We start from the raw sequence: 27,166 nt of genomic DNA on the forward strand, positions 1-27,166 counted from the left end.
CATCCTTCATTTAAAAGGGTGCCGTGCGTGGACATAAAAAAAATACATTGGACTGAAGGTGTTTTCATTCAGATAGAACCTTTAATTTTAAAGGGTGGTTTGGTTTTGATGATGGGATGAGGGTGAGCCAATAGGAATTACATTGGGTTGAACTTGCCTTTAGAAAGACGTGACCTTTAATTTGAAAGAACAGTTCGTTTACGTGAGTGGTTCTGATGGTGGGTAATTGCGAGAACTAGCGTAAACACTAGAGTACACAATTGAAGGTGCCCTTAGTTAGAAGGGGCCTTTAATTTGAAAGGGTGACATACGCGCATAGAGAAATTACTTTGGGTTGAAGGTGAATTTAGAGGGTTTTTTATTTGAAGGTATTGTCTGCATAAGTGGTTCTGATGGTGGTAGGTGCCCTTGGAGAGGACCTTTTACTTTGAAAGGGTGGCGCTCGTGTTCAGACGACACATTCTGTTGAAGGAGCATTCGCGATAGAGGCACCTTTAATTTTAAAGAGTGATATTGGTGTATGTCGAGGAACCACATTGGGTTAAAGGTACCTGTACATAGAGGCTCTTTAATTTTAAAGGGCGGCGCACATGCACAGATATTGTGCATTGCTTTGAAGGCACGTGTAGAGAGGACCTTTAATTTTAAAGTGGGCCGTGCGTGGGTGGTTCTAATTCTGCCAAGGCACGTGAGAGGCCGTTTAATTTGAAAGGGTGGCACGCGCACACAGATGAATTAACATTGGCTTGAAAGCGCCTTTTGAGAGAATACCTAGAATATGAAATGGCGGTATACGAGAGGAGCGGGTTTGATGGTGGTAATGGTTGGCATTAAGAGTAAACAAATGAATTGTGTTGAAGGTGAATTCGAAAGCGTGAGAGAAGGCCCTTATATTTGAAAGGACGGTGTGCGTGGGTGGCGCTGACGGCGGTAAGCATTATGAGTGGGGAGGGGTAGGATTGAGGCGGAGCAGATGAATTTACATCGGTTTGGGGGAAGTCCTGCAACGGAGGCCCTTTAATTTGAAAAGATTGCCTTTGTTTCACGTGACTTGAATTGGCGTTTAACGAGGTGGGGGTACTTTTATTTTGAAGGGGCGTCAGGGGGAGCTGTCCGGTGACGGTAGTGCTGACGTATTTGGGACGTGATGAATGTTGGAGGGAAGAGGAGGGAGGAGTTAGTGTGATGCTAGAAGAAGGAGACATTCCTATCTTACACACACAATAAATATATCCAGGCAGATCCATTCGCATCACCATCATCCATGCCGCTGTACCATCATTGATACCAATTAACCACCAGCCTCCAATTAACGCTGGCCTGTTTGCGTCATCGCTTGGGGGGAAAGGTAAGTGCAGTATAGAATTGCATACTGTACGTGTATCCACGTGTGTGAATGTGGAACGGCACTTGCCTCAACAGCCTATGTATGCGGGCTATACAGGAGTCTTTTGAATTTTCTTTGCGCGTATGATAGGTGCTCGCTAACAGGACTTGCTCCAAGTCTGTTTTGCCTATACAGGGTCGCTTTATCTTTACATATCATATTCGGCCTTAAACGGAATAATACGTACGCGATTACCCGTGTAAGCGTAAACATTACCAGTGGGAGAGACAAAGGCGGCCGGGCGTGGCACTGGCCACACCGCATCCTGCGTGTGCTGTACCGGCGTGAATAAGAGAGACTCGCTAACAACACTTGTCCCAAAAGTCTGTGTAGGCTACACGGGAGAGGGGGTCTTTGCCTTTGTACTGCATGTACTGTATGCTCACGGCTACCAACACCAGTGACGATTAGCTGAACCGGTCCTGGGCCTCCCCGAGGTCGACTCGTCCTCAAATGAGTACCTGGTCCGGTGTGTAAACATCGCCACTGGCGGAGACAGGCGGCCGGGCGTGGTGTTGACCACCCATCCCCTCTTGTGCCGTGCCGGTCTTCATAGGTGCTCGCTTACAGCACTTGCCCCAACAGTCTGTTCAGGCTATACGGGGAATCTTTGCTTTTGAAGGCTATAAATGAACAAGTACAGGTCGATGTTAATCCACTTCTGGATGAAGGCCTCCCCATGCACGCCTTGCAGGTTGTGATGGGGTTGGGGGTCGTTTGACCATATTTCACCACCCTGCGTCAGTGCGGGTCCTCGGTCGTGAAACTCGAAGGGGGGATTCCATGGCCACACATTTTTTTGTATGATAGTTAAGTTCGTACATTGTAATATTTATAGATTAATTTAGTCGTCGATATTTGCACTTCGAAATATATTAATATTAATTATTATTAAAGGTAAATTAATTAACATAACACTCGTTAATATATACATACAGATTATATGTTGACACGTAATGTCTTTGTCACCTAAACACATTTTCCTCAAGCTTTTAGTATTCATATTCGCGCCAGTGTTCAGGAACGCGTGCCCCGCGAATATCAAGGGGTTTTTTTTTAATTAAAGAGGCTTTCCTGTACAGATTTCAAAACAGATGAGTTTTCAACATTATGGTAAGTGCTCATATGCATGCATACATACATATAATAACCCTTATAAACTGATGGAAGTAATGTATGTACAATATAATCTTACTCGATTCATAGAACCTTACTTGAATCAAGAAAGACTATTAACTCTTTATTACACGTATTCTTAGCTCTTTCGGTAAAGTCACGTTGAAGGGAAACAATAAAATAATAATATATATAAAACAATAAAAATTCTCACGACGTTTCGACCATAACACAAACGGTCGTCATCAGGTGTAAAAGCCAACGGCAAGAAACATTTGAAAGAAGTGTCGGTTTGCGTTAATTTCTTTATTTTAAACGGTGTATTCATTTATTTAATAAAACGTCACGCACAGCGATTTGGCAGTTTATTTAGAAGGACTAGTCCATCTATGTTCTGAAAAGAGGAGGGGGGAGACGAAAAATTAATGTATGCTGTCTGAAAGCCACCGTAAGCGTGAACAATCAATTAAGACCTGAAATGGTTTATCAAATCCTTCCAATAATTGCTAAGCCAGAATCCATCTTCTCGGTTGAAATTGTCTCTGTGCTTGTATATGTGGATAGCCTCATGAACGAATCTCTCATGGTAGCCAGATGGCTTGCAAAGAACCTCTGTCTTGGAAAAGTCAATGTCATGTGAGCCTACTGAATTATAACAATGATCTGCCATGGCCGAGGTGTTGGTCCTACCGTGTTTAAGGTCTGCTTTGTGTTCACGAATGCGGTCCGAGACATGGCATTTTGTTTCTCCAATGTAACTACTACCACCGAGGCAACTTAGTTTGTAGACACCAGGGTACTGTATGTCCGGAATCACATCGTTTACAGACGGAACCAGATCACGGATTTTATGTAATGTGTTGAAACGGACCTGGATCTTGTGTTTATTCAAGATTTTGGAGATCTTTTCTGTGATCCCTGCAATGTAGGGTAAAGTGATGGTTTTGAAAGGCTCCTCAAGAGGGTCCTTCTTCATAGTTTAAGTGATAGCTTTGCGGATTGTATAGTCGGAGTAACCATTAGCCTTAAGAGCTTGGTGTACGTGCTTGAGTTCACTGCCTATGTGTTCCTGGTCAGATATGCATTGGGCTCTATGGTGCAGAGTCTTGATGAGAGAATTCTTCTGTGATGGATGGTGGTGGGAATCCGGTTTCAGATAAGCATCCGTATGGGTAGCTTTCCTGTAGACAGAGTGGCTCATTGAACCATCAGGTCTTTTTTTTTATTAGGACATCCAAAAAAAGGTAGCTTGCCATCTTTTTCGACTTCCATGGTAAATCTGATGGCTGGGTGTATGGAATTGATGTGGTCGAAGAATTGGTCTAGAGCAGGCCGGCCATGTGGCCAGATAACAAAAGTGTCATCCACGTACCTCTTCCATAAGGTTGGGCGCAGAGTGGCAGTCTGGATGGCGTCAGTCTCAAATTTCTCCATGAAAAATTCACACTGTTCACGGTCAAAAAATGCTGCTTGTGGCTGGTCGCTTGGCGTTTGTGGTGCCTGATCAATTAACAACGCACGCTCGGCTACTCTGGTTTCGCCCCGTGTGAGGCGTGGCGTTCATTTGTTTACCAGAGCTGGAATAGTCCAATTCTATTTAGTGTCATGATACTTTGAATAGTATTGCGCAGTTCAGTCGCTGGGCTGCTGACCGGTCCCAGACCACTACCACCATCAGCACCTTGACTCGCGATACTGTACTTGACAATCCTGTTTAACCACTCACAAGTGGCCGATACCCAACTTTGAGCCGAGCATCTGGTGACTCGATGGCGAGATTTAACGACCTCGCCTGGTATACCGCAAGTGGTGTGTTGGATCGCGACCCCAAAGCCTGTATATTTGGAGTTTGTTTCCCTCTCCGTGGTCGTGTGGATTTTTCTCCGGTTCCACCGGTTGTACCCTCCAGATTTAGAATAAACATCACGCGTTTAGAGTATTTGGCTGCTATCAATTTCCACATGATGAGCCACTTCGTTGAGCTCTCATTTGTGACCAGGTCGCTTCTGAAAAAGAGCGATATATAGCTCAGTGGTCCTTACCTGATAAAAAAAACGTTTTATTTCGTATTAATCTGCCAATAAGGGGGAAATGACAGCCTCTGTGTGTAATGCCAATTGAGAAATTTGAGGTTGGTTGTATTTTTTAATCAAAATATTTGTGGGCTCTTTTTTTTGCTCGTGCGCTAACCGGGGCTTCGCGTCACTTAACAAAAAATCTATTTGTAAATCTGACAAAGTCGTGGTACCAAAAGCTGGCCATCCACTGCAACTCATCGCTGTAATGCTCCTGAAACTCCCCTCCTCTGCATTTACACCATCGGGGCACACTGCGGTGTGGTTGGTGTCTGGAGCATGGTGTTCAATCAATGACTGCACACAAACACACAAATGTATGACATCAAAATTCTTTGTTCAGAGTTTGTTTTGTTGTTGCTTAATTTGGCAAAACAAAGTCCAGCTAGCCGAAATTTGAATCCGTTGCTAAGAATCAACACAAATTCCCCCCCCCCCACCCCCCCGTTACCGCCGGAATTAATCTGTAATTCACACTGTTCATGTCCTGTGATGGTGATCGCTCACATGAGCACTTCCCAGGCTCCACTCTGCTTTAACTTGCGAGATCCGCTATTAATTGCTTAAATTCCAACTGATAATGATATCATCTTGCTAGTATCAAGATGATGAAAAAAGAATAGGCTTTACCCTCTCCGACAAGAATACAGGAGGTGTTAAGCTGTTCAAAGAGCAAATAGACACCTATTACAAGTAATCACGTCTGCGTTAACCACACATGCTTGTGGTAAAACATGCAAACAAACGTGCTTTGATCATGTATGCATTGTCCTTGAAATCGATTGAACATCTTAACGCCTGTATTCTTTCCGAAAAGGGTGAAGCATACTATTTTGTTTCATCGTCATCTTGAATATCTGTTGCTTGGCAGCAGTCAGATTTCTCCTACCTCCAATACCATGCTGATCTCGTCAAGGAGCAATAAACATCACGTGAGCTCCGGTCACCTTCGCAGCAGCGGCTTCTGGCTGGCCATCGAACAAAGACGGCCACCACATCGCACACTTTCAGATGCGCTTCTGCGGCCGTCTGGGATGCTCTTCCTTCCAATATTAGGAAGCCACTGGAACGATGCACTTTTAAATCATTAAGATGAAAAATTTTAGCTGCTTTGTGTTTAGTTTGTTGTTCTTCCCCCGCACCTATTAGCACAGTTGGCTACGTACGGTGCGAAAGAAATTCATGTATACGCGATATTTGATATTTCAACCGCGTTGAGTTGGCCTGCGACACGCACTGCTGCCCTCTTCCTCTCGCTTCGGCTCTGTGTGGAATCGCAGCCTGCCTGCATCGCTGCACCAGCCCAGTCACAGCCACTGCCTGTATTTAATTCCTTTGGGGGGGGAGGGGATACAGAGACGTCACCGTCAGCTTGGAGTTTGTCCGTGAAAATACAAAAGTCATTTATCAAAACGATCTCGGAGTTTGTAGTCGCGCTGTATGTGTGCGTGGCTCTTCGAGCGGTCATGTAGTGGTTAGCGCGCTTCTTATCTGTTTTGTTATTTACACGATGCACAGCGATGCGGTGCGGCGCCCTGTGTTTGGGCCGTCATTCTTACGTTGGTGGGTGTCTTCATTAATTTGTAGTGTCTTGTAAAATCACTCACTCGGACACGTTGTTACAGGTCACCTGTTTACACTTTATTACTCTATTCTTGCACCAGTTGTGGGCACTCCTGTTTCTGTCTATACGGTCACTTCTGTTGACTAACTTCCCTTATCTACTTTACACCTCACTAACCTGCCTGCGGCAGCTCTTCCTCTCAACAGCTCCGCATTCGAGGCTCCGCACTCAGCAGCGCACACACAGAGGCTTGCACACAGCAGTACTCACACAGAGGCTCGCACAGAGGCTCGCACACAGCAGCGCTCGCACAGAGGCTCGCACACAGCAGCGCTCGCACAGAGGCTCGCACACAGCAGCGCTCGCACAGAGGCTCGCACACAGCAGCGCCCGCACAGAGGCTCGCACACAGCAGCGCTCGCACAGAGGCTCGCACACAGCAGCGCTCGCACAGAGGCTCGCACACAGCAGCGCTCACTCTGTGCCGCTGCCCTCGCCTACGTTCCTCAGACCCACTCACTCGTCCAATCCGGGCAGGGGGATCCGTCCCTGGCTGGAGCGGCAGCGACGAGATGTCTTCACCTTGGTCCCAGCAACCCGAACTCCCGCTCTGCTCTCACGCGTCTCCTTATATCCTCCTCCCAATTATCCAGCTCCTCCCTTGTGTCTCATTAGGGCCAGACAGGCTAGGCTAGCGCCTGTCAGGCCATCAATCGCTCCTTATCGCACGTTTCCCTGGCAACACCTCCGGTGTCATAGTGCAACCCCGGGCCGACCCCGTCTGCACCCGATTATCCCCTTAATGAGGTGGAGGTTTGCACGTGCATCCTCACGTTGCACACGCGCACCTGCCTACCCTCTGTTGCCCTGGGACAACAGTGCGCACCGTGTATTTTACCACACTACACATTGATTCAACTTCACCATCTTCTCGGCTTGTTATCGTTGGGAACACATTTGGATTTTGTTTTGACGTCCAGTGCACTGATATTTGTATGTTTATATGTTGAACTTTTTTGCACACTCTACGTAGCCAACCGTGCTAATCGGAGGTGCGATTTGTTGAGTCGGTCTTCCCGGCTGTGAGAGTCGTTGCGCGTTCCGGGCCACGAACTGGGCGGCGTCCAATAGCGGACCTGCCACCATCAGCAGCTGTTGTCTATCCACTGCTGGATGAAGGCATCCAACTCATGATCCAGTGCTGGTACCATGCACCTCACCGCTGCACATGGATTATATCATACAGTAAAATAATGTCAACTCGTAATGCTACAACGCCGTCGCCGAACTGCTTTTTGTGTGTATCCTTCCGCCGCACCTCTGATTAGCACGGTTTTCTACGTACGATGCAAAAGAAGTTCAACATACATACATTCGCTCTTTAAGAGATCCAAAGAACAACCCAGAGACGCCAGGAGTAGGAACCCCGGACGAGCTTCCAGAAGGCAGCGGTAGCAGCCACGCGGCTAATTGGCGCGTTACCAACAAGTCACAGTCTCGCACAGCTTAAAGGTGGCGGTCTGAGCTTGGCTGTGTTCGCTCCAGCGCTGTCCTCCAGACAGTCTCGTCCCTTCACCTGATGAAGGCCACTTGTTTTGTGGCCGAAACGGTCGTGAGAATTTTATTGTGTTATTTTATTAATTTATTATTTTATTCTCATTCTACGTGACTTTACCGAAAGAACCAAAGAAGATGAAGTCACATGGGTATAAAATAAAATAAATCACGACGTTTCGGGCACAACACAAGCGTCCGTCATGCTTTCCCACCTGATGACAGATGCTTGTGTTGCGCCCGAAACGTCGTGATTTATTTTATTTTATACCCACGTGACTTTACCGAAAGAACCAAAGAGTATGGATTCCTGCAGTCACGAAAGCTTCAAATCAAGATTGCCCAACTTCTACCCTGGCTTGCCAGGGGAAGGGCGTAAAACGAACGTGGACTCCACCTGTCCCCTCTCTATGGGATAGTGTTCCCCCCCGCACACATGGGATTTTATCCTTGGTTGACTAGCAACATCTTAATATCTTGAACTGCAGAGCTTGGGGGGCGATTGTTAGTAGCGCCAGGTCCCTCACCACGTGGCTGCTGCTTCTGCCTTCCCCACTCGTCGGTGGTTCCTCCTCCTGGTGCCCCTGAGTCGTCCTCTCTTCAAGAGCGGGCGAGTACTGCGTGGCAGCACAACGTTATACATTGACATTATTATATGTTGAACTTTCGCACCGTATGTAACCAACCGTGCTAATCGGAGGTGCGAGCGTAAGGACAACAAACCAAAACACAAGCAGTTCTAAAGACATGAGTTTTCAATCGAGATGATTTAAAAATGCGTGGCTCCAGTGGCTTCCTAATATTGTAAAGAAGAGCGTTCCAGACGGTCGCAGAAGCTCATCTCAAAGCGCGCGATGCAGTGACCGTCTTTGTTCGATGGCTAGCAAAAGTCAATCGGACTAACAAATATTGCTCACTTGCACAAAGGATCCCATTCTAGCCCCTGTTTGCAAACACCTATAATGGCCAACTCGCTTCGATACGCAACACGCCAACGCATAGGAGCTATTTCAGGCTGAGCTGACCCAAGGGTGGGTCCTGAGGGGCTGGCTGCTGATGATTTTCCATTCATGTGCGCAGTCAGTGGTGGCACTGGAAAGTGCCAGGTTGATAGGACAGTCGTGTGGATGTGTGAACGTGTGTGCCGTAAGTGCTCACGAACAGCACTTGCCCCAAGAGTCTGCTTTAAAGGCTAGGTGGGGGATCTTTGTGCGTGTCGAGACAGTGTGGGGAGCGGTAGTGTAGCGCACGCTACACAACGGATCCGGCCACCCGAGTTTCATTTCCGCTCATGGCCACCAACACTCGTGACGATTATCTGAACCGGTCCTGGGCCTCCCCTAGGTCGACTGAGCTTCATGAGTGCCTAGTACAGTGTGTAAACACCGCCACTGGGGAGACAAATTCTGCCGGCCGTGGTTCTTGCCACCCATCACCCTCTGAGACGGGGGGGGGATCTTTGTATTAGTCTTGCCATGGCCCCACCAGCCCATCACGGCCCATCCCCCCCACCTTAAAAGGTGCTCGTGAACAATAGCTCTCGCCCCATTGCTCTATTCACATAAATAGGTGTGAGTAAAATGCGGCTATTGTGAATGCAGCCACATCTGCCGTGCCTTGGTGTGAATGTGCGCATTGCCATAGCAGCCTGCGTCCAGTATCAATATAAAGATCCCCCATATAGCCTGAGCAGACTTTTGGGGCAAGTGCTGTTAGTGAGCACCTACGAAGGCCGGCATGGTACACAAGGAGGTGGGTGGCCAACACCACGCCCGGCCGCCTTTATCTCCCCAGTGGTGATGTTTCCACACTACACCAGGTACTCATTTGAGGCTGAGTCGACTTAGGGGAGGCATATGACCGATTCAGATAATCGTCACGGGTGTTGGTGGCCTTAACCGGGAATTAAACTCGGCTCGCAGCTTGCTAACCGCTATGCTGCTGTGACCCACAGACTCAATACAAACACCGTGACACACACATACAGAGGACAAAAGACAGCCAGTTTAGCCTTAACCTTACCAAAGCGTTGTTGGCGAGCACCTATTAAGATTGGGGGCATGGGCCATGATGATGGGGCCAGGGCAAGACAAATCCCCCCCCCCTCCCGTCTAGCCTCAACAGATTGTTGGGGTAAGAGCTGTGAGCGAGTAGCAGCACCGATGAAGTCTGGCGTGCGGACACAGAGGTGGGGGGTTGTGGCCGAGATCCGTGCGGTTGAAACCGCTGAGGTCCACCCCGCACGTGAACGGGCGGGGCGAGCCGTGGTGCAGCGGTTGGCGCGCGCCGCGAACTCCGATTAGGGGCCATCCATTGAGTAGGCACGCAAAAATCTGTCAACTTGACCTCTCCCTGTACGCACGCGGACTTTTTATCCCCCACCTGCGTACGTACGCTTGACGCACCCCCCCCCCCCCCCGAATCCTATAGAACGGCCGATATATGACTGGGCGCCATTGTGGCGAGATGTTAACTACCTCGCCTGGTATGCAGGAGGTCGTGGGTTCGAACCCGACCCTGACGCCTGCTGTATATTTGTAGTTTGTGTGTCTCTCTCCCTGTGTTTGCGTGGATTTTCCTCCGTGTCCTCCGGGTTTTCCCTCCGCATTTATAAACGTGCGTTAAGAGTATTTGGCTGCTATAAATTTCCACGTGATAAGCCACTGCTTCTGAAGAGCTATATGGTTCAGGGCGCCTTACCTGGTAAAATTAAAAATCGTTTAGTTTACTATAGATGTAGTGGAGTAGGAAGGTGCGTAGTACGAACAGCGTGATTACATGATCACACAGACAGTACGGGTTATCTTGGGTCAGCCTGTAGCGAAGGCGAATACAGTGCAGGTTATGTTGGGGCAATTAAGCTTGGAGAGCCGTGGACGGCTGTGATTGGTTGGTGCTGTTGCCAGGGCTAGAGTGGCGCCTAAAGGTCTGGAGGAGAAACAGGTGGAGGGTCACACGGAGTGCCGTTGGGACGCAGACTAATTAATTGGGGAGTAATGAGAGCGGGGATAAATTGGGGGGTCGGCAATTGGAGCGAGGTTGTTGAAGTTGGAGAGCTCGGAGTGAACAGCGGGGAATTGAAGAGTGGAGAGCTTGGAGACAGAGTGATAGCGGAGCTGAAGACGAGAATAGCGAGCAGTGGAGAGAGCGTAGCTGAAGACGAAGAACAGCCAGCAGTGGAGTGAGCATAGTGACGGTGATAGCGGAGAACAGAGATGAAGCAGTTAGCAGTGGAGTGAGCATAGAGACGGTGATAGCGGAGAACAGAGATGAAGCAGTTAGCAGTGGAGTGAGCATAGTGACGGTGATAGCGGTGAACAGACGAAGTAAATTTTGATTTAAAGCTTTCGTGACTGCAATAATTCATATTCTTAGCTCTTTCGGTAAAGTCACGTTGAAGGGAAACAATAAAATAATAAAATATATATAAAACAATAAAAATTCTCACGACGTGTCGACCATAACACAAACGGTCGTCATCAGGTGTGCCGGTTCGCATCTATTTATTTATTTATTCACATGACATTGACTTTTCCAAGACAGGTTCTTTGTAAGCCATCTGGCTACCATGAGAGATTCGTTCATGAGGCTAACCACATATACAAGCACAGAGACAATTTCAACCGAGAAAATGGATTCTGGCTTAGCAATCATTGGAAGGATTTGATAAACCATTTCAGGTCTTAATTGATTGTTCACGCTTACGGTGGCTTTCAGACGGCATACATTAATTTTTCGTCTCCATCCTCCTCTTTTCAGAACATAGATGGACTCGTCCTTCTAAATAAACTGCCAAATCGCTGCGCATGGCGCTGACGTTTTTTTAAATAAATAAATACACCGTTTAAAAATAACTAATTTAATGCAAACCGACACTTATATCAAATGTTTCTTGCCGTTGGTTTTTTCACACCTGATGATGACCGTTTGTGTTATGGTCGAAACGTCGTGAGAATTTTTATTGTTTTATATATATTTTATTATTTTATTGTTTTCCTTCAACGTGACTTTACCGAAAGAGCTAAGAATAAGAGACGAAGTAGTTAGCAGTGGAGTAAGCATAGTGACGGTGATAGCGGAGAGCGGAGACGAAGTAGTTAGCGGCGGAGTAAGCGAAGTAATCGTGGGGAGTGGAGACAAAGGTGGCGAGCGAGTCGAGTGAAGCACGGCTAGCGAGCCGTGGCGACCAGGATACTGTGGAATGTGGAGGACATGCTGAGAGTTGTAAATAAAGCGGTGTTCGAAGAAAGACAGAAGTTATATTTTTAGTTTTTTCGGTAAAGTCACGTTGAAGGGAAACAACAAAATAATCAAATATATATAAAACAATAAAAAATTCTCACGACGTTTCGACCATAACTCAAACGGTCGTCTTCAGGTGTGTTGGTTTGCATAAATTTATTTTTAAACGGCGCATTTATTTATTTATTTAAAAACCGTTAGCGCCACGCGCAACGATTTGGCAGTTTATTTAGGACTAGTCCATCTATATTCTGAAAAGAGGAGGGGGGAGACGAAATTTTTTATAATGTATGCTGTCTGAAAGCCACTGTAAGCGTGAACAATCAATTAAGACCTTTCAGACAGCATACATTATAAAAAAATTCGTCTCCCCCCTCCTCTTTTCAGAATATAGATGGACTAGTCCTAAATAAACTGCCAAATCGTTGCGCGTGGCGCTAACGTTTTTTATAAATAAATAAATGCGCCGTTTAAAAATACATTTATGCAAACCAACACACCTGAAGACGACCGTTTGAGTTATGGTCGAAACGTCGTGAGAATTTTTTATTGTTTTATAGATTTTTTATTATTTTGTTGTTTCCCTTCAACGTGACTTTACCGAAAAAACTAAGAATATGAATTACTGCAGTCACGAAAGCTTTAAATCAAAAGACAGAAGTTGTCCGAGTGAAATCGAACACTACATACATATTCTTCCCTGTGTGGTCACGCGGATAGGTGCCTTTACCTCCGATTAGCTACGCACGGTGCGAAAGAAGTTCAACATACTGTACATACAGTGCCGTTATTGATAAACGCGTTGCGGTTGCCGAAGGTTTTTATTTTTATACGAGTTCATAAAGCCTGTCTTTGCCAAGCAAACGTTTTAAATAATATATTCATTAACCAGATATGATTATTATTTTTACAATTTGTATTTATGATCAGACACAAACAACTCCTAAAAAAATTTATTATTCCGCAAACAAAAACACATTGTTGATGACTTCATTCGGCTTCGTATATTTAAAGACGTACCTATCGGGAACCGCTGAATTTAAAGATTCCGTTCTTTTTTTTTATTAAAAAGAACAAACATTTCTTAACTTAATACTCTGAGGGGAAAGTCCTTTCTTTTACAAAGTTTTCGAATTATTCAGATTTGAACGTCATAAAATATGTATTTTTTTCGTTCAAAATCGCTTTAATCCGAAATATCAAAAACAATCAAAGATAGAACAATGATTCTCGCTTTAATTTTATTAGCTGTTTAACGCCTTATCAAATGAAAAATAACGCAATCTTATATTTTGAACGGTTTCATGCAATGCACGCACAACATGATTATGGAGCACGTACAATCGTGATTTGGGGGTCTTAAAATAAAAAATCTCGGATTTTCTGATTTTTCCTGTTTTGTGTCTGAAAAGTTACCTATGTACCAAATGTCAGCTTTCTACCTTGTCGAGAAGGACCCTAGAGGTTTTTGAGACACACAGATTCAGGTCTTTATACAGATAAAATATGTGTATTCCACATCCTCCCTCACATCATACATTGACGAGTATAGATCAACATTCTGACGTTCCGGGCGGTAGTTCCAGGGGCATCGACGGTATGAGGCACACCGGACTCACCAGAGCAGGCGGGGGAGAGGGGTAGGGGGCAAGGGGGGGGAGGAGGGGGGTTGGAGGGGGGGGTTTCCCCGGTCGTTACCTTTCTGGGTTCAGATGTGTAAGACTGGTCTAAAGTTCAGGTGTATAAGACTGATCTAAGGTTCAGGTGTGTAAGACTGGTCTATGGTTCAGATGTGTAAGACTGGTCTAAAGTTCAGGTCTGTAAGACTGGTCTAAGGTTCAGGTATGTAAGACTGGTCTTTGGTTCAGATGTGTAAGACTGATCTAAAGTTCAGATGTGTAAGACTGGTCTAAATTTCAGGTGTGTAAGACTGGTCTAAGGTTCAGGTGTGTAAGACTGGTCTAAGGTTAAGGTGTGTAAGACTGGTCTAAGGTTAAGATGTGTAAGACCGGTCTAAGGTTTAGGTGTGTACGACCGGTCTAAGGTTCAGGTGTGTATGACCGGTCTAAGGTTCAGGTATTAAGACCGGTCTAAGGTCTAGGAATGGACCCCATGTTCGTGTGTACTCTTCTTGTCTCTGAGCTTATAGCTAAGATGCTCCAAGGCTGAGATTGGGCCTCATGAATTCAGCCATTGAGTATGGGAGGGTAGGGGTGGTTCATGATTATTTCACATACTGTACTCAATAGGGTTTTCCTGGCCGCTATATTGAAAGTCCTGGGCTCCACGATTGAACCGAGGGAGGTCTCTTGCCAATAATATCTGGCGACCCAGCAACGTACATAGTTCGACAAGCTATTCAGGCTATGCTGAGAATACCCAGAAGTGTCAACCCAGTTGTGAATTTGCTTGCCTACACAATGCCGCTGGGTAATTATTGATCTAGAAATTATTGAATTTTGATTTAAAGCTTTCGTGACTGCAGGGATTCATATTCTTGGTTCTTTCGGTAAAGTCACGTAGAAGGGAAACAATATGATTTTATTGTTTCCCTTCTATGTGGCTTTACCGAAAGAGCCAAGAATATAGAAATTATTGGTTTAGAAAACGACACAAAACTAGAGTTTAGCTAATAAATGTTTTACCGAATTCACAACAGATTAATGCAATGGTATCTGTCCTCGTGTATTGCAGATGGAGGCGTGAAGATGAAACATCCAATAGAGCAATATTACAGGACTCTATATAGCAGTTATACTTGGTGTGTGTAAGCAGACGGACAGAATACTTCTCGAGAGTGAGTCCACTCAGTTGTGGGTAGAGAGAGACACTGAGGAGAGAGAGAGAAAGACAGTGGAAAGAGATACATAAAACCAGAGACACGGGGAAATATAGATACAAGGAGCGAGACACAGGAAGAGGGATACACGGAGACAGCGTCGCTAAGACAAACACCGTGAGACTGAGAGAGGTACGCACAGGAATAGAGAGACACGCGGAGAGGGAGAGGGAGGGAGCACGTGTGTGCGAGAGAAAGGGAGAGCGGCAGGGAGAGAGAGGGAGGGAGCGGCCGCCATGCCGGAGCCGAGCAGCGACTACCACGTGGTGGTGTTCGGCGCGGGCGGTGTGGGCAAGAGCTCCCTCGTGCTGCGCTTCGTGCGCGGCACGTTCCGCGAGGCCTACGTGCCCACCGTGGAGGACACCTACCGTCAGGTGAGCCCCCCCCCCACCTCGTCAACTCCACTTTTGTTCATATGTATGCATGCATGTTAAACTTCTTTCTCACCGTGCGTAGCCAAATGTGCTCATCGGAGGTGCGAAGCATTTACACCGTGTGGACCCGGGGCCTTGCCGGGGCTGTCTCGGCACAGCCGTAAGGGTCCCAGGTTTTTCCACCGCCACGCATGCCCAGTTGGGGATGTCGTGCGCGGTGAGCAAATGCGGGGATGCTGTGGTGGCACCGCGTCCTCCTCACAGTGTACCGATCTACGTCGCACGCCATGAACGCGGCATTCGCCCCGACCGTGGCCTACTTGGCCCCTCAGCCAGTGTTGTGAGGCCGGTGTAGCACGGTTTGGTTCTGACTCTGCCAATGGAAAAGGGCGCGTGCCGCGAGGACCCGCGTTGGCTCGACTCGGATGTGCCAGTGAAAAAGCAGTATTTGTATATCGCTGGATACTGTATATCTGAGGAAATTGTAATATCTGTGTGTATCCATCTCTCTTTGTGTTTCTCCTATACCTGCATATCAACATGTATATATCTATCTGTGCATCACGCAGGTGATCAGCTGCGACAAGAGCGTGTGCACGCTACAGATCACCGACACCACGGGCTCACACCAATTCCCCGCCATGCAGCGGCTGGCGATCTCGCGTGGCCATGCCTTCCTGCTCGTCTACTCGGTGACGAGTCGCCAGAGCCTTGAGGAGCTACGGCCCATCTACGACGTCATCGCGCAGATCAAAGGTGCGGCGCGATGCGACGTGGTGTGACCCGGCGTGGTGTGGTGAGGTGCAACTTCGTCACCACAAGCCCTCACCCCTCCCCTCGTCTCCCCTCCCCTCGTCTCCCGTCCCTGCATCTCCCATGGTCTCCCAGGCGATGTGTCGGCTGTCCCCATGATGCTTGTGGCCAACAAGTGCGACGAGACGGCGCGCGAGGTGGCAGCCGGCGAGGGCGAGACGCAGGCCAAGGCGTGGCGCTGCGCCTTCACGGAGACGTCGGCCAAGATGGACTACAATGTCTCCGAGGCCTTCCAAGAGCTGCTCACGCTCGAGAAGCGGCGGCACATGAGCCTGCAGGTGAGTGAGCAGGGGAGGGTGCATGGTTGATGTTCGTGCCCCCGCGCGGGAGACCATCGTCACCACTGCCGTAATCGCAGTCAGCATAGTTACTGTCGTCGCCATGATCATCATTACTGTTGTCATCGTTGTCATCGTAATCATCACTTTCGTCACCATTACTATCATCACCTTCGTAGTCACCGTCGCCACCATCACCACTGTCATCGTCATCACCATCACATCTTCATCATCGTCCGTCGGAACCCCCGTGAGTCCCACTGCTCGCACTCGGCAGGTCGGGCGGCTGCCACCATGCGACTTGCATGCGCGCCATGTGATCACTACGTCATGCGTGCAGTGCTCTCGGCTGGTCTCGTTGGTCTACGAGTTGGCGGTCTAGACAAGGCTGAAAACGAGAGCAATGCATACGTGGCGTGTGGTAGTTGCGTGGTTCGGGCAGCCCCCCACCTCTGTCCACCAAGCAGTGTAAAATAGGTACGGTGCAGTTATATGACAGGCAGGTCGCGTGTGGTGGGTTAAAGTGTGGGTACTCCCCCCACCTCGTCCGAGCCATTTGACCGGTGTGGAAGAGGAGGCCAAAACACTAATAAGACATCAGTGTGAGGGTCGCCACACATTTGAAACCATTAGGGTTTGACACTAAAGGCCACAAGTGGCTCGCGGGCCTTGCAATGAAGAACGCCGCTCGCTTGAGCTATTGTTCAGTGCAGGGCACTTCCAGCAGCAGTGTCACGAGCAAAGCGGTTGCAGGGCTGCGCCTGCATCGTATGTCGTTATGTCGGGGGAGGTTCGTGCTAGGTCAGGTCTGATCCGCCCTGTGCCATCCGAGAATAACTTCACAACCCCCACAAGAGGGCATCGCTGATATCATCGCCTCGGAATGCACGTTGTGCTTAACTCAGCACGACGGTCCGATCGTAGTGCTCAGCCGTGACCAGGCATCGAATTCGGGTCACGCTGGCTTCGTAGCACAGTGCAACTAACGACGACGATAATAACTGCTACGTCAGCTCGTTGTAACCCACTCGCTCGCTCGCTCGCGTAGAGAGAGAGACGGATAGAAACGGAGGGAGAGGAGACGACTCGACAGAAGCACCAGGAGAATGAAACCGCAGACGAGCAGGAAGGCGACAGCCCCAGAAGTCATGCGGTGATGAGCCCGTGACAAATTTCCGCACTCGCCAAGCTCTGCGGTCCTGTATATACAAAGATGTTATGGGCCGATTAATGAGCGTTTACCTGCGTGCGCGGGGGGGGGGGGGAGGCACTGTACCGGTGCTCAGTGGTACAGTGCATCAGGAGCTCTACGTAAAGTTTCGCTTTTAGTATGTTCGACATGCCACAGTATCGGGTTCATTAATTTTGCTTTACAAAAAAATGTCAAACAGCAGTTTGTTGATGTCTCTTCAAATTTATTAAGGGTTGCGTTCAATTGGTTGGGTGTCGAGGCCTGGTCTTTAGGCCCCAACCCCTTGCGAACACCGCGACTGGGGAGACAAAGGCGGCTGGGTGGACATAGGCTGTCCACCCCCCCTCCCCCCATCACGTGCCATACGTAGCCAACCGTGCTAATCAGAGGTACAGGGAAGGACGACAAACTCAACACGAAACACAAAAAAACAGTTCATAGGCGCTGCTACTCACGAACAGCAATTAAGGCTATACGGGGGATCTTTGTTGTGTGACGTTTTCAGGTGGACGGAAAGAAAGGCACCAAAGACTCTAGGAGGAGCCTCAAGGAGCACGTGCGGAGGAGATGCCTGCTCATGTGAAGCTCACGTGATGCTCATGTGGCGGTCACGGAAGGCCTCGCAAGCATGCCCGTCACGGCCCGCGTGCTGCACGGGGTTAACCGGGTCCAACAGGAGTTTTTACGCAAAATTTACTTTTCCTTTATTTAAAATTTTACTTATTATTGCTATTTTATACTGATATTAACAAACTATTTTTTTTAACGTCAGCAACGTTACTCACAACCGCTGTGCGTGCGCTCGTTCGATCACGTGCGCGTGTGTTTTAAATGTTAAAATTTTACATTTTGGGGGTATTTCGTTTTTTAGTCTCTTAAGGGGGAAGCTGCTGTTGCAGCGGTGGAGGAACGATTATCGGTCATTGGCACAACTGCAATTTCCAACTCGGAGGGCGCAGGTTTGACTCGGTCAACGCGAGTTTCTCAAATCCTCTTTCCCCCATGCAACCGCCTCTAGCTGTTCACCCGGCTCTACAAACGGGGGTCACAACACATGTCGCGTATGGTGGGGTAAAGTGTGAGTGCTCTATTTTACAAAACGTCTGGCCAGCTTGGAAGAGTAGGCCAAACGTTGCTCTATTAGAGGAAGCACTCTCCTTAGCGAAGGCGCCTTCCCCCAGTGGTGGCGCGAGCCAAGCAGTTGCAGGGCTGCCCCTTTACCTTCTCACCAAGTCTGTTTAAGTTTAAAAACCGTTGTTATTTTTTACGTTTGGTCTTCGCGACGTGCAGATGTCATCGCTCGCCCGATGGTGAGTTTTATTCTAAAAGCAATACCCTACGCATGGAGGGATTTGTCCCTGTTATTTATTATTTCAATCATTTAGCCAGGAAAGCTCCACGACCCTTTTCTTAGGAGGTGTCCTGCCAGGTTTTTTCGCAGTTAGACAAGGGTGAAGATTGCTGCTGTGTGGTCTATCCCAGGGCATCCCCCAGTGGCAGCTTTCCCTGGGCATTAGTATGCCAGTAGGGGAGTGCGGAGAGATGATTGCTGCTGTGTGTGTAATCCCAATTGAGTAAATGTTTCCGCGCGATTTATTTATTATTGACAAATCTGGCCTCGGTCTTGCGAACAACAATATCACAATGGGGCGAGGGGGGGGTCTGTGTGACGTCGACCGTGCGAGTGCAGCGGACAGCGTGTCGAGTGGTGTTGTATTTTTTTACTTACCACAACCGTGGTATTGATCAGGGCGACCTGCCGGTATCGAACCGCGTGAACCTTCGGCGACACGAGCGGCGAGCACGCCGCCTCTGGGCCGCGCCGCCATCGCTCGCCTCAGGAAGCGTGGAGCGGCCGATTGATTCAGTTGTGTTATTTTAGCTCCCGATGATCGCGTTAATTTAGCGCCTGATTGTTTTTTTTTCTGGCTGTACCGCGCACGTGTTGTTTGGTGCAATGTCCGATGTTTCGCACCATACCCCCCCCAGCCGCAAATGCACAAACACGAAAGAGTGTCTGTTCAAAACGATGGCAGTCCGAATGCTTAAACCGTGCTCTTTGTTTACCCAGGGACAGCCTCGCCGAGTCTCAACACTCACTTGTGGTAGCTTCCTGTATTGATCCCGCGGTATGGAGGCAGCAGCCGAGGGTTGGTGGATCACCGCACACAACACACACACACGTGTCGTGACACTCCCTTCTACGCGTGCGCATCGAGGAGAAGCTGTGCCCCTGGCTCGTCAGGCAATGGCGGTTCCAGTGAGTGGACTAATTTTCATCTGTCCCATGGTTATGGGGATTGAGACTCCATCTGCATAGGATAGTGTTACCCCTCATACGCATGGGTTTTCTCCAGGTGCCCGAGTTTCCTCCCATGTGTGTGAATACTCATTCATGGGCTGGAAACATCTCATTATATAGAGGACAGCAGAGCTTGGGCAATTGTTAGCAGTGCCAGCTCCTCACCATTGTGGCTGCTGCTGCCTCTCTACTCATCTGTGGTTCCTCCTGGTGCCTCCGAGTCGCCCTCTCTCCGAGTCATTCTCTCCACGAGAACGAGCGAACACCATGTGGTGGCTATGTTTTAAAAATTTAAGGACAGCTGCTTGGCCACGAATCATTTGACCGTTTGGCTTCCCGTGGAAGGAGGACACCGGAGGACCCAGAGCACACTGAGCACCACGCTACCGCATACGAGAAGGGGTGACGCGCAGGCTCGCAGAGTCTCATCGGACATCGCGCCGAGCAGCGCACGCCGACGCAACCCGAGCAGCACAACGGAAGAGCCATGCGGCACAAGCGGCGAAAACCCTACGCAAGAATTTCGGTAGAATCTTTTTGTCGTATTTGCAGTTCCGTTTCTTCGTTTGTATTTTAGCAAAACTTTTTGCACTTTTTTAAACTTGAACGGTGGATTGTTTTGCAGTCCAGAAAACAAATAAATATACGATTTATTTAATAGGTGGGGTGGGGGGAGGTATCCCATCAATTTGATTTAAATTCTCAAGTTGTAGACTTTTACATTGGCAAGGTGAGCGGTGGCGCATGGGTTAGCACGCGCTGCGTTGTAAACCCTACACCCCGAGTTCGATTCCCGGTAGCTGAGTGACATCTGCACCAGTCTCTAGGCGTGCCCTGCCACCCCCTCTTTGGTCACCCAACATTTAGCAGTGCGGTGAAGTATGGTCAAACGGTCACCAAGGTCACCACAAGCTTCGAGAGACTTCATCCAGCAGTGGATTGACGGGCTCTGAACCTTTGTAAAGTCCTCGCCATGCAGTGACTTTCGGGGGGGGGGAGGGGCGGTTGTTTAACCATACTTCACACCGGTCAGTCCCGCTTCAGATACCACTCACTAATGATAGCCGTCGCCAGGAGTCGAGCTCGGGTCGCCAAGTTGATAACGCAATGAGCTGACTATTGCACCACTGCTCCCCCATGAGTAAGGTGTATCGTATTTAAAAAGTTAAGTATAGATGTTTTATTCGCTATGCAGTGATTAACCCTTTTGCACCCCCCCCTAACCTTATGTAATTATAATGGAACAGTCTGATGACCCGATTGGGCATCGTGTGGGCTGTACCATCGTCTTGCACGGAGTAGTTTTGTTCACACGCTAAGAGAACAATATTGTCAAATACAGAAAAGAAAAGAAATTTAAATATATAAACATTAAAACAACTGTCAGGGATTTTGCGTTTTTTATTGGTCATTGTGGGTTTGGTGGATCACGTGATGGGAGCCATTCTCCGTTAACTGTAATGATAAGGCGAATGTTGATTGCATCCGTCATAAAAATGTGACCGAGATCGTACAGTTGACGATTCCACGGTGGTTTGTGTAGGTGCTATACGAATGACAGAAGCAACATTTGGATTAAACTCGTATCGCAAACGTGTGCAGCGCTATAACCATGCAGCCTTGTGAGACTCTGGGGACAGTGTTCGCGAGCACCGATTTAAACGCACTCGCAGACGGCGCATCATGTAAATACGTGTTTAACTTTTTGTATCCTATGCATGCATCGTGGGCAACTTATAAAGCACACACCAGTCGGTTGCATGTTTGCTTTTTATTTCGCGTTTAGGGTAGGAGGTACGACGTAGTAGCAGTCTAACCCGAATGTGTGTTGTTGTGAACTATTAAATTTAACCCGGTAAGGCCCACCGAGCTATGTAGCACTTTTCATAAGCGATCTGGCCACAAATCGTAACTGAACGAGAAGTGGCTTACCGTATGGAAATTTATAGCAACCAAATACTCTAAACGCGTCTTGTCTAAATGTGGAGGGAATAGCCGGAGAACATGCGAATATACAGCAGCAGGCATCAGGGTCGGGGTCGAACCCCACGACCTCCTGTATACCAGGCGAAGTAGTTAACATCTCCTAGACACCGCACCTCTCCGCCACTCGACCGATGCAGCCAAACAAACGACATTGGCAGCTGTTTTGGCCACCGAGGGTCTGGATAGTTTCATGATTCCAAGTTGCGTGTTTTTTTTTCTTTAAACCAGGTGAGAGGAGTTAAGAGAGACTCGGATTGAGTCTCGTTTGCAAGCGTGTCAAAAAGCAGAACAAATACAAAATAAAGTTACGGCAATTAGGAATCGGATCAGAAATAACTGTCACGCGATAATTCGCATAATACTTTATTGCACAAACGTAAATGGTTGTTGTGCACTCACTGCCGCGTAAGTCGGCCCCCGTGCGGACTGTTTACGATCGAGATCATAGCACAATGACGCAATTAAATCACAGGCATATTAAACAGATATAGGGGGTGACAGTTGTACGAACGTTGTACCAGACGATACTAACTTACAAACTTACAGGTGATGTGATCGTAATAGAACAGTCCTCAAAGGACAAAGAGAAAGATCCCCCGTATAGCCTGCACAGGCTCTCGTGGCAAGTGCTGTAAGCGAGCACCTATCACGAGGGGGTGGGTGGACGACACCACGCCCGGCCACCTTTGTCTAATTACACGTCGCACCACGTACTCATTTAAAGCCTAGTTGACCCAGGGAGATCACATTCGTTGTCACCGTCGGTGGTGGTGGTGGTGGTGGTAGTCGTGAGCGGGAATCCAACTGGGGTCCCCGCCAGGTTCGTAGTGCAGTGTCACTCACTCAGGGGTGGGCAACCAAAACAAGAATATATTTTTTTCGAAATTTGATTTTTTTTAAAAACCTCGATGTAAAGAGCCCCAATGCACGTGAATACGAGAGGGCTAAGGGCGTCACGAAGCCGTTCCAGGTCTGACGACCCCTGCGGGTGGAGTGCGGAGCACGGCGGCTGTGTTACCGGGTCGACAATAACCACCACCACCACCACCCACCCCACCACCTTCCCCTCGCTCGAGTTCACCGATTAGTGCGGCGGCTAAGATGCGTTGTGGCGGCGATGGTTGAATGTTGTTCGCGGGCAGTGTGAAGTGAAGTAGCGTGGCTCGCGTCGGGCCCCTCGGGGGTTGTTGCAGCCCCCACCGCGGGGTCGAGGTTGGGGCTGGCCGTGGTGAGGGTGGAACATCCATCCCTCACGATCCGCTCACCACGAGCACCATTACTACTACCGAGCATCACCAACAACACCCACGCTGTGACCGTGTCGTCGATTATAGCTTCATTATTTGAAGTTTTGAATACGTCGTTATTATTGTTGGTGCTGTTATTATTTGGTGGAGATATAAGCTCCCGGGGTATCCTTGAACAACAACAAAAAGCCCCATGATTACCCACACCCGCACGCGCGTGTGTTTGTAAAGAGTGCATACACGCTGAGCCATCGGCGGGAGATGGAGCGGTAAATTCGGATCGTGCGCGCTGCTGATGCCAGACGGATCCCTGGATCGCGAGATATCCCGACCGCATGACAGCCTTCATCCTAGGATACGGCAAATAAGGGGCGACCGCTCGGGGCCCCCGCGATTGGGGGGGTGGGCGTGCTTCGACGTCACAGTGTTCGATGTGATACTTCCGGTATCGTTTGAGGGCGTCGGGACGCCCACGCGGTGGGGTTTGTCCCGCCCCCCCCCCTCCATGGATGGCTCTGGACACCGGCACGCACAAATGGCCACTCGTGCGGAAATAGGCCACGGTGGCTAGGAGATGTTAACCACCTCGCCTGGTATACAGGAGGTCGTGGGTTCGAGCCTGACCCCGACGCCTGCTGCTGTATATTTGGAGGTTGCATGTTCTCCCCGTGGTCGCGTCGACCTTACCTGGTAAAATTAAATTAAATTAGTTGAGACGTCACAGACTCTTTTACATTTCCACTGTGAAGCAGACGGCGGTAGGGTGTTTTCATGGTTGATCCGACAGTACAGTATTAATCTGGGCTGCCACTGGGCCCGAACCGCGACAACGAGCGGCGAGCGCTGTGTTGCATCACTGCCCTCGTCAACGCTTAACACGAACACGCTCGTGAATACCGCTGCGTGTAGCCTGAAAGGGAGAACATATATAATAGGTGACGTTTCGGGCAATAGTCCTTCATAGCACACGCATAATGTTCGTAATAATTCACTTTCCCGACTGCTATTATCTGGAGAGTGATAATGTTTTTGGGGGGTATCCAGTTTCCCCTCCCCCGCTACTATCCCCGAGTTGTGTTGCAGTGATTTGTTCTTCCACAAACTCTGCCGTTACAATTCATTTTCTTATTCTTAGCTCTTTCGGTAAAGTCACGTTATTATTTTATTGTTTCCCTTTAACGTGACTTTACCGAAAGAGCTAAGAATATGAATTACTGCAGTCACGAAAGCTTTAAATCAAAATTTTATTCATTTTCTCTTCCATTTAATTCAAATCGTCAGAGTTGCTTTCCCTTCTTCTCAAACGAGTATCGATATCCTCGTCACTCATCTCTCCTGGGGTGTCCCTGAAGCAGTGATGGAAATTCCACATTCCTATGGCAAGATCCGTATCTGTATGTATATGACGGACTACTGTTGGTGGGTTACCACTGTTTAATTCTCTCCGACACGGAACGATGATGATTGGTGGAGTTGAACCTCGACTGGGGGACTTGAACTTGGGTCCTTTTGAACCGTCACCCTCTCTGTAGCACTCTAGACATCTGAGAAAAAAGAGCGTCATAGCTCCTCGGATTCCTCCAGGATAAATGAAGGTTCTGATTCTCAGTCAATACATTTATATTTAATTGAATGACGGTCTTTGGCCGTGTGATTGTCGTACCAACTCGACACTGGTCAGTCCGGCTGTCGCTGCTATATCAGTATTTTTGTTGTATGGCTGATGTATATGCAGAGTAACAACTACAATTTCACATTCCGGTGGTCAAGCCAGATAACCGCGTTAGGAGCAGTGGAGTGTATCGCTGTAATCTTTCCTTCGTATTTGTGGATCGGGCATTGTGTCGTTGTACGTGGTATGGTCTGGTCTGGATGACCACATTCGCACACTGGAGAGTTTTCTTTTTAATTGTCCATTTGTGCATCAGGTATCCGCATCTGCCATGGTTTGTGCGGATACAATTTAGGGTGGACCATGACCTTAATGGAAGATCAAACCCTGGGATCTTCTGCGTTGGAACTATCGCAATTCCCCAATAGTGAATACGAGTGCGGTCTTCAAACCATTATTAACTCATTAGTCAAAGCCTCCTTCCCATCTTTGTCCCAGCGTCGCTGCTCACCCACTTGCCCACCACCTGTGTCCGTCTAGTAGGATCAATGGGGTTCAACACGGCGGTTTCTTCGATCGGCAAGTTGTAGTTTGTGTATGGTGGTGGTGGGATAGCGGGGAGCGGTGGGATAGCAGTTAGCACTCTGCGCTACGAACACGGCGATTCCTGCTCATGGCCAACACCAGTCGCGATTATCTGAACCGGTCCTGGGCCTCCCCTAGGTCGACTCGACCTCAAATTAGTACCTGGTGCATTGCGTAAACATCGCTACTGGAGAGACAAGGGCGGTCGGGCGTGGTGCTGGCCATTGACGCCCTTGTGTGTCGTGCCGGCTTCCATATGTGCGCGCTAACAGCATTTGCTCCTACAGTATGTTAAGGCTATGCTGGGATTCTTTGTCTTTGGGATAAATTGTGGGTATCTTCCAACTTCTCAAAGACGGCCGGCCGTAGCGTGGAAGAGGTGGCCCAAAAAAACCCTCCTGAGCTAGCCTCGAGTTGAGGCAAACTGTGGAGGGATGCACCTTTACCGTCTCTATGGGACATTTTCCAGGATTTTCAAAAAGGTCCCCATAGAGACGATGATTCAATCGTCGTCCCATGGATATAACTGCTCAACCCGAGCTATGCTTTGATACTTGTTGGCGTTCATAAAGAAGGCTGCTGTCTCTGGTGTAGGCCAATCGGTTTCAAAGACAATGCGTGTATTGTCAGGTCATGTCTGTTCGCATGTTTTGCCACAAGTACTTGTGGTTAATGAAGGCTTGATGCCTTGCAATAGGTGTGTCTATTTGGTGTTTGAACATCTTAACACTTCCCGTTGTATTGCCATAAAGGGTAAACCCTATTATGTTTATACTTTCGGTAAAGTCACGTAGGTAGAAAAAATAATTCCTATTCTTTTTTTGTAGTCATCGTCGTTAATGAAGTCGTCGCTGTAGATGATTACGTGATAAGCGGTCGAATTATGTATTTATTTGACGCAATGTGGTCACAGGACGCGAGTGGTTACGAGTTCACATCCCGGTCGTTGGTAGTCAACTCATCAAATCATCATCAGCGGTATTCCACCGGGGGTTCCTAAAATGAATGCTGTACCGCTTTTGTGGGGAGTTAAACATTCAGAGTTGTACTGTGGACTGACTTGCCCCTGCCACGGGAATGTTGAATTTGCGCGAGTGAGTTTTTGGGGGGAGGTGGGGGACGGGGCATAAGGTATCACGCGAGGATTGAACCCCTCTGCTGTGCTAAGTTTGTGTCTGTGCAACCCCGTATACAAAGCAATGTAGCAAATAATATTATAATTGCCATGGATATAAATCTCTTAATAAGCACAATGTGTTAGAGTTGTTATCAATGAAATGTATAAATACATAAATTAGCTCGGACAAATGTGTGTGTGCGTGCCGCTCTGTGTTTGCGTGTGAATGTGTGATAATGGCGAGTGGTGGCGCAGTGGTTAGCTCACCGCGCTACGAACCCAAGTTCGATTCCTGCTCACGTGAGTGACGAAAATTGAAATCGATCCTGGACCTCCCTAGGTCGATTCGGCCTCAATTTAAGTACCTAGCGCGTTATGTAAAAAGATGACCACTAGGGAGATAAAGGCGGCCAGGCGTGGTGCTGGCCAACCCACTCCTTTATGTGCCGTGCAAGCCTTAATAAGAGCTCGCTAACAGCATTTGCCCCAACAGTCTGTTGAAGGTTAAAAGAGCGATCTATGTGTATAGGTGGGAGAGTCAGTGAGTGGGTGAGTGCATTGGTGTAGTGAGTGGGTGAGTGTATAGGTGGCAGAGTGAGTAAGTCGTTGGTGGGGTAATGTATGTATGTTGAACTTCTTTCGCACCCTACTTAGCCAACCGTGCTCAACGGAGGAGTGGGTGAATCGGTGAGTGAGTAGGTGAGTGTATAGCTGGTGTAGTGGGTGGGTGAGTGCATAGGTGGGTGGTTAGTGAGTGGATGAGTGCATAGGTGGGAGAGTGACTAAGTGCATGGGTGGGCAAGCGAAGTAACAAATCAATAAATAAATAAATACTCCTTCGAATTATAATCGTTTTTGGGGTAAGGCCTTGCAATGACGTGAC

At 48.3% G+C, this 27,166-nt stretch overlaps 1 protein-coding gene across 4 annotated transcripts; it reads left to right on the forward strand.

The window, feature by feature from the left end:
- On the forward strand, window positions 1-26,474 carry LOC116951831 (GTP-binding protein Di-Ras2-like). Of its 4 annotated transcripts, none has more exons than XM_032970598.2 (5): window positions 1-930; window positions 14,633-15,151; window positions 15,721-15,907; window positions 16,040-16,242; window positions 17,940-26,474. In XM_032970598.2, exons 2-5 carry the CDS (start codon window positions 15,014-15,016, stop codon window positions 18,015-18,017), a joined length of 606 nt encoding a protein of 201 aa, XP_032826489.1. In that variant the 5' UTR covers window positions 1-930; window positions 14,633-15,013; the 3' UTR covers window positions 18,018-26,474. The 4 variants fall into 4 exon arrangements, with proteins under 4 accessions (XP_032826489.1, XP_032826488.1, XP_075930012.1 ...); XM_032970597.2 differs by lacking the exon at window positions 1-930 and adding an exon at window positions 946-1,348; XM_076073897.1 differs by lacking the exon at window positions 1-930 and adding an exon at window positions 1,404-1,427.
- The last annotated feature ends 692 nt before the right edge of the window (window positions 26,475-27,166 follow it).

The sequence above is a fragment of the Petromyzon marinus genome, chromosome 44 (assembly GCF_048934315.1).
Source record: "Petromyzon marinus isolate PM22_M1 ecotype Great Lakes invasive population chromosome 44, UKy_Petmar_22M1.pri1.0, whole genome shotgun sequence".
Lineage (NCBI taxonomy): Eukaryota > Metazoa > Chordata > Hyperoartia > Petromyzontiformes > Petromyzontidae > Petromyzon > Petromyzon marinus.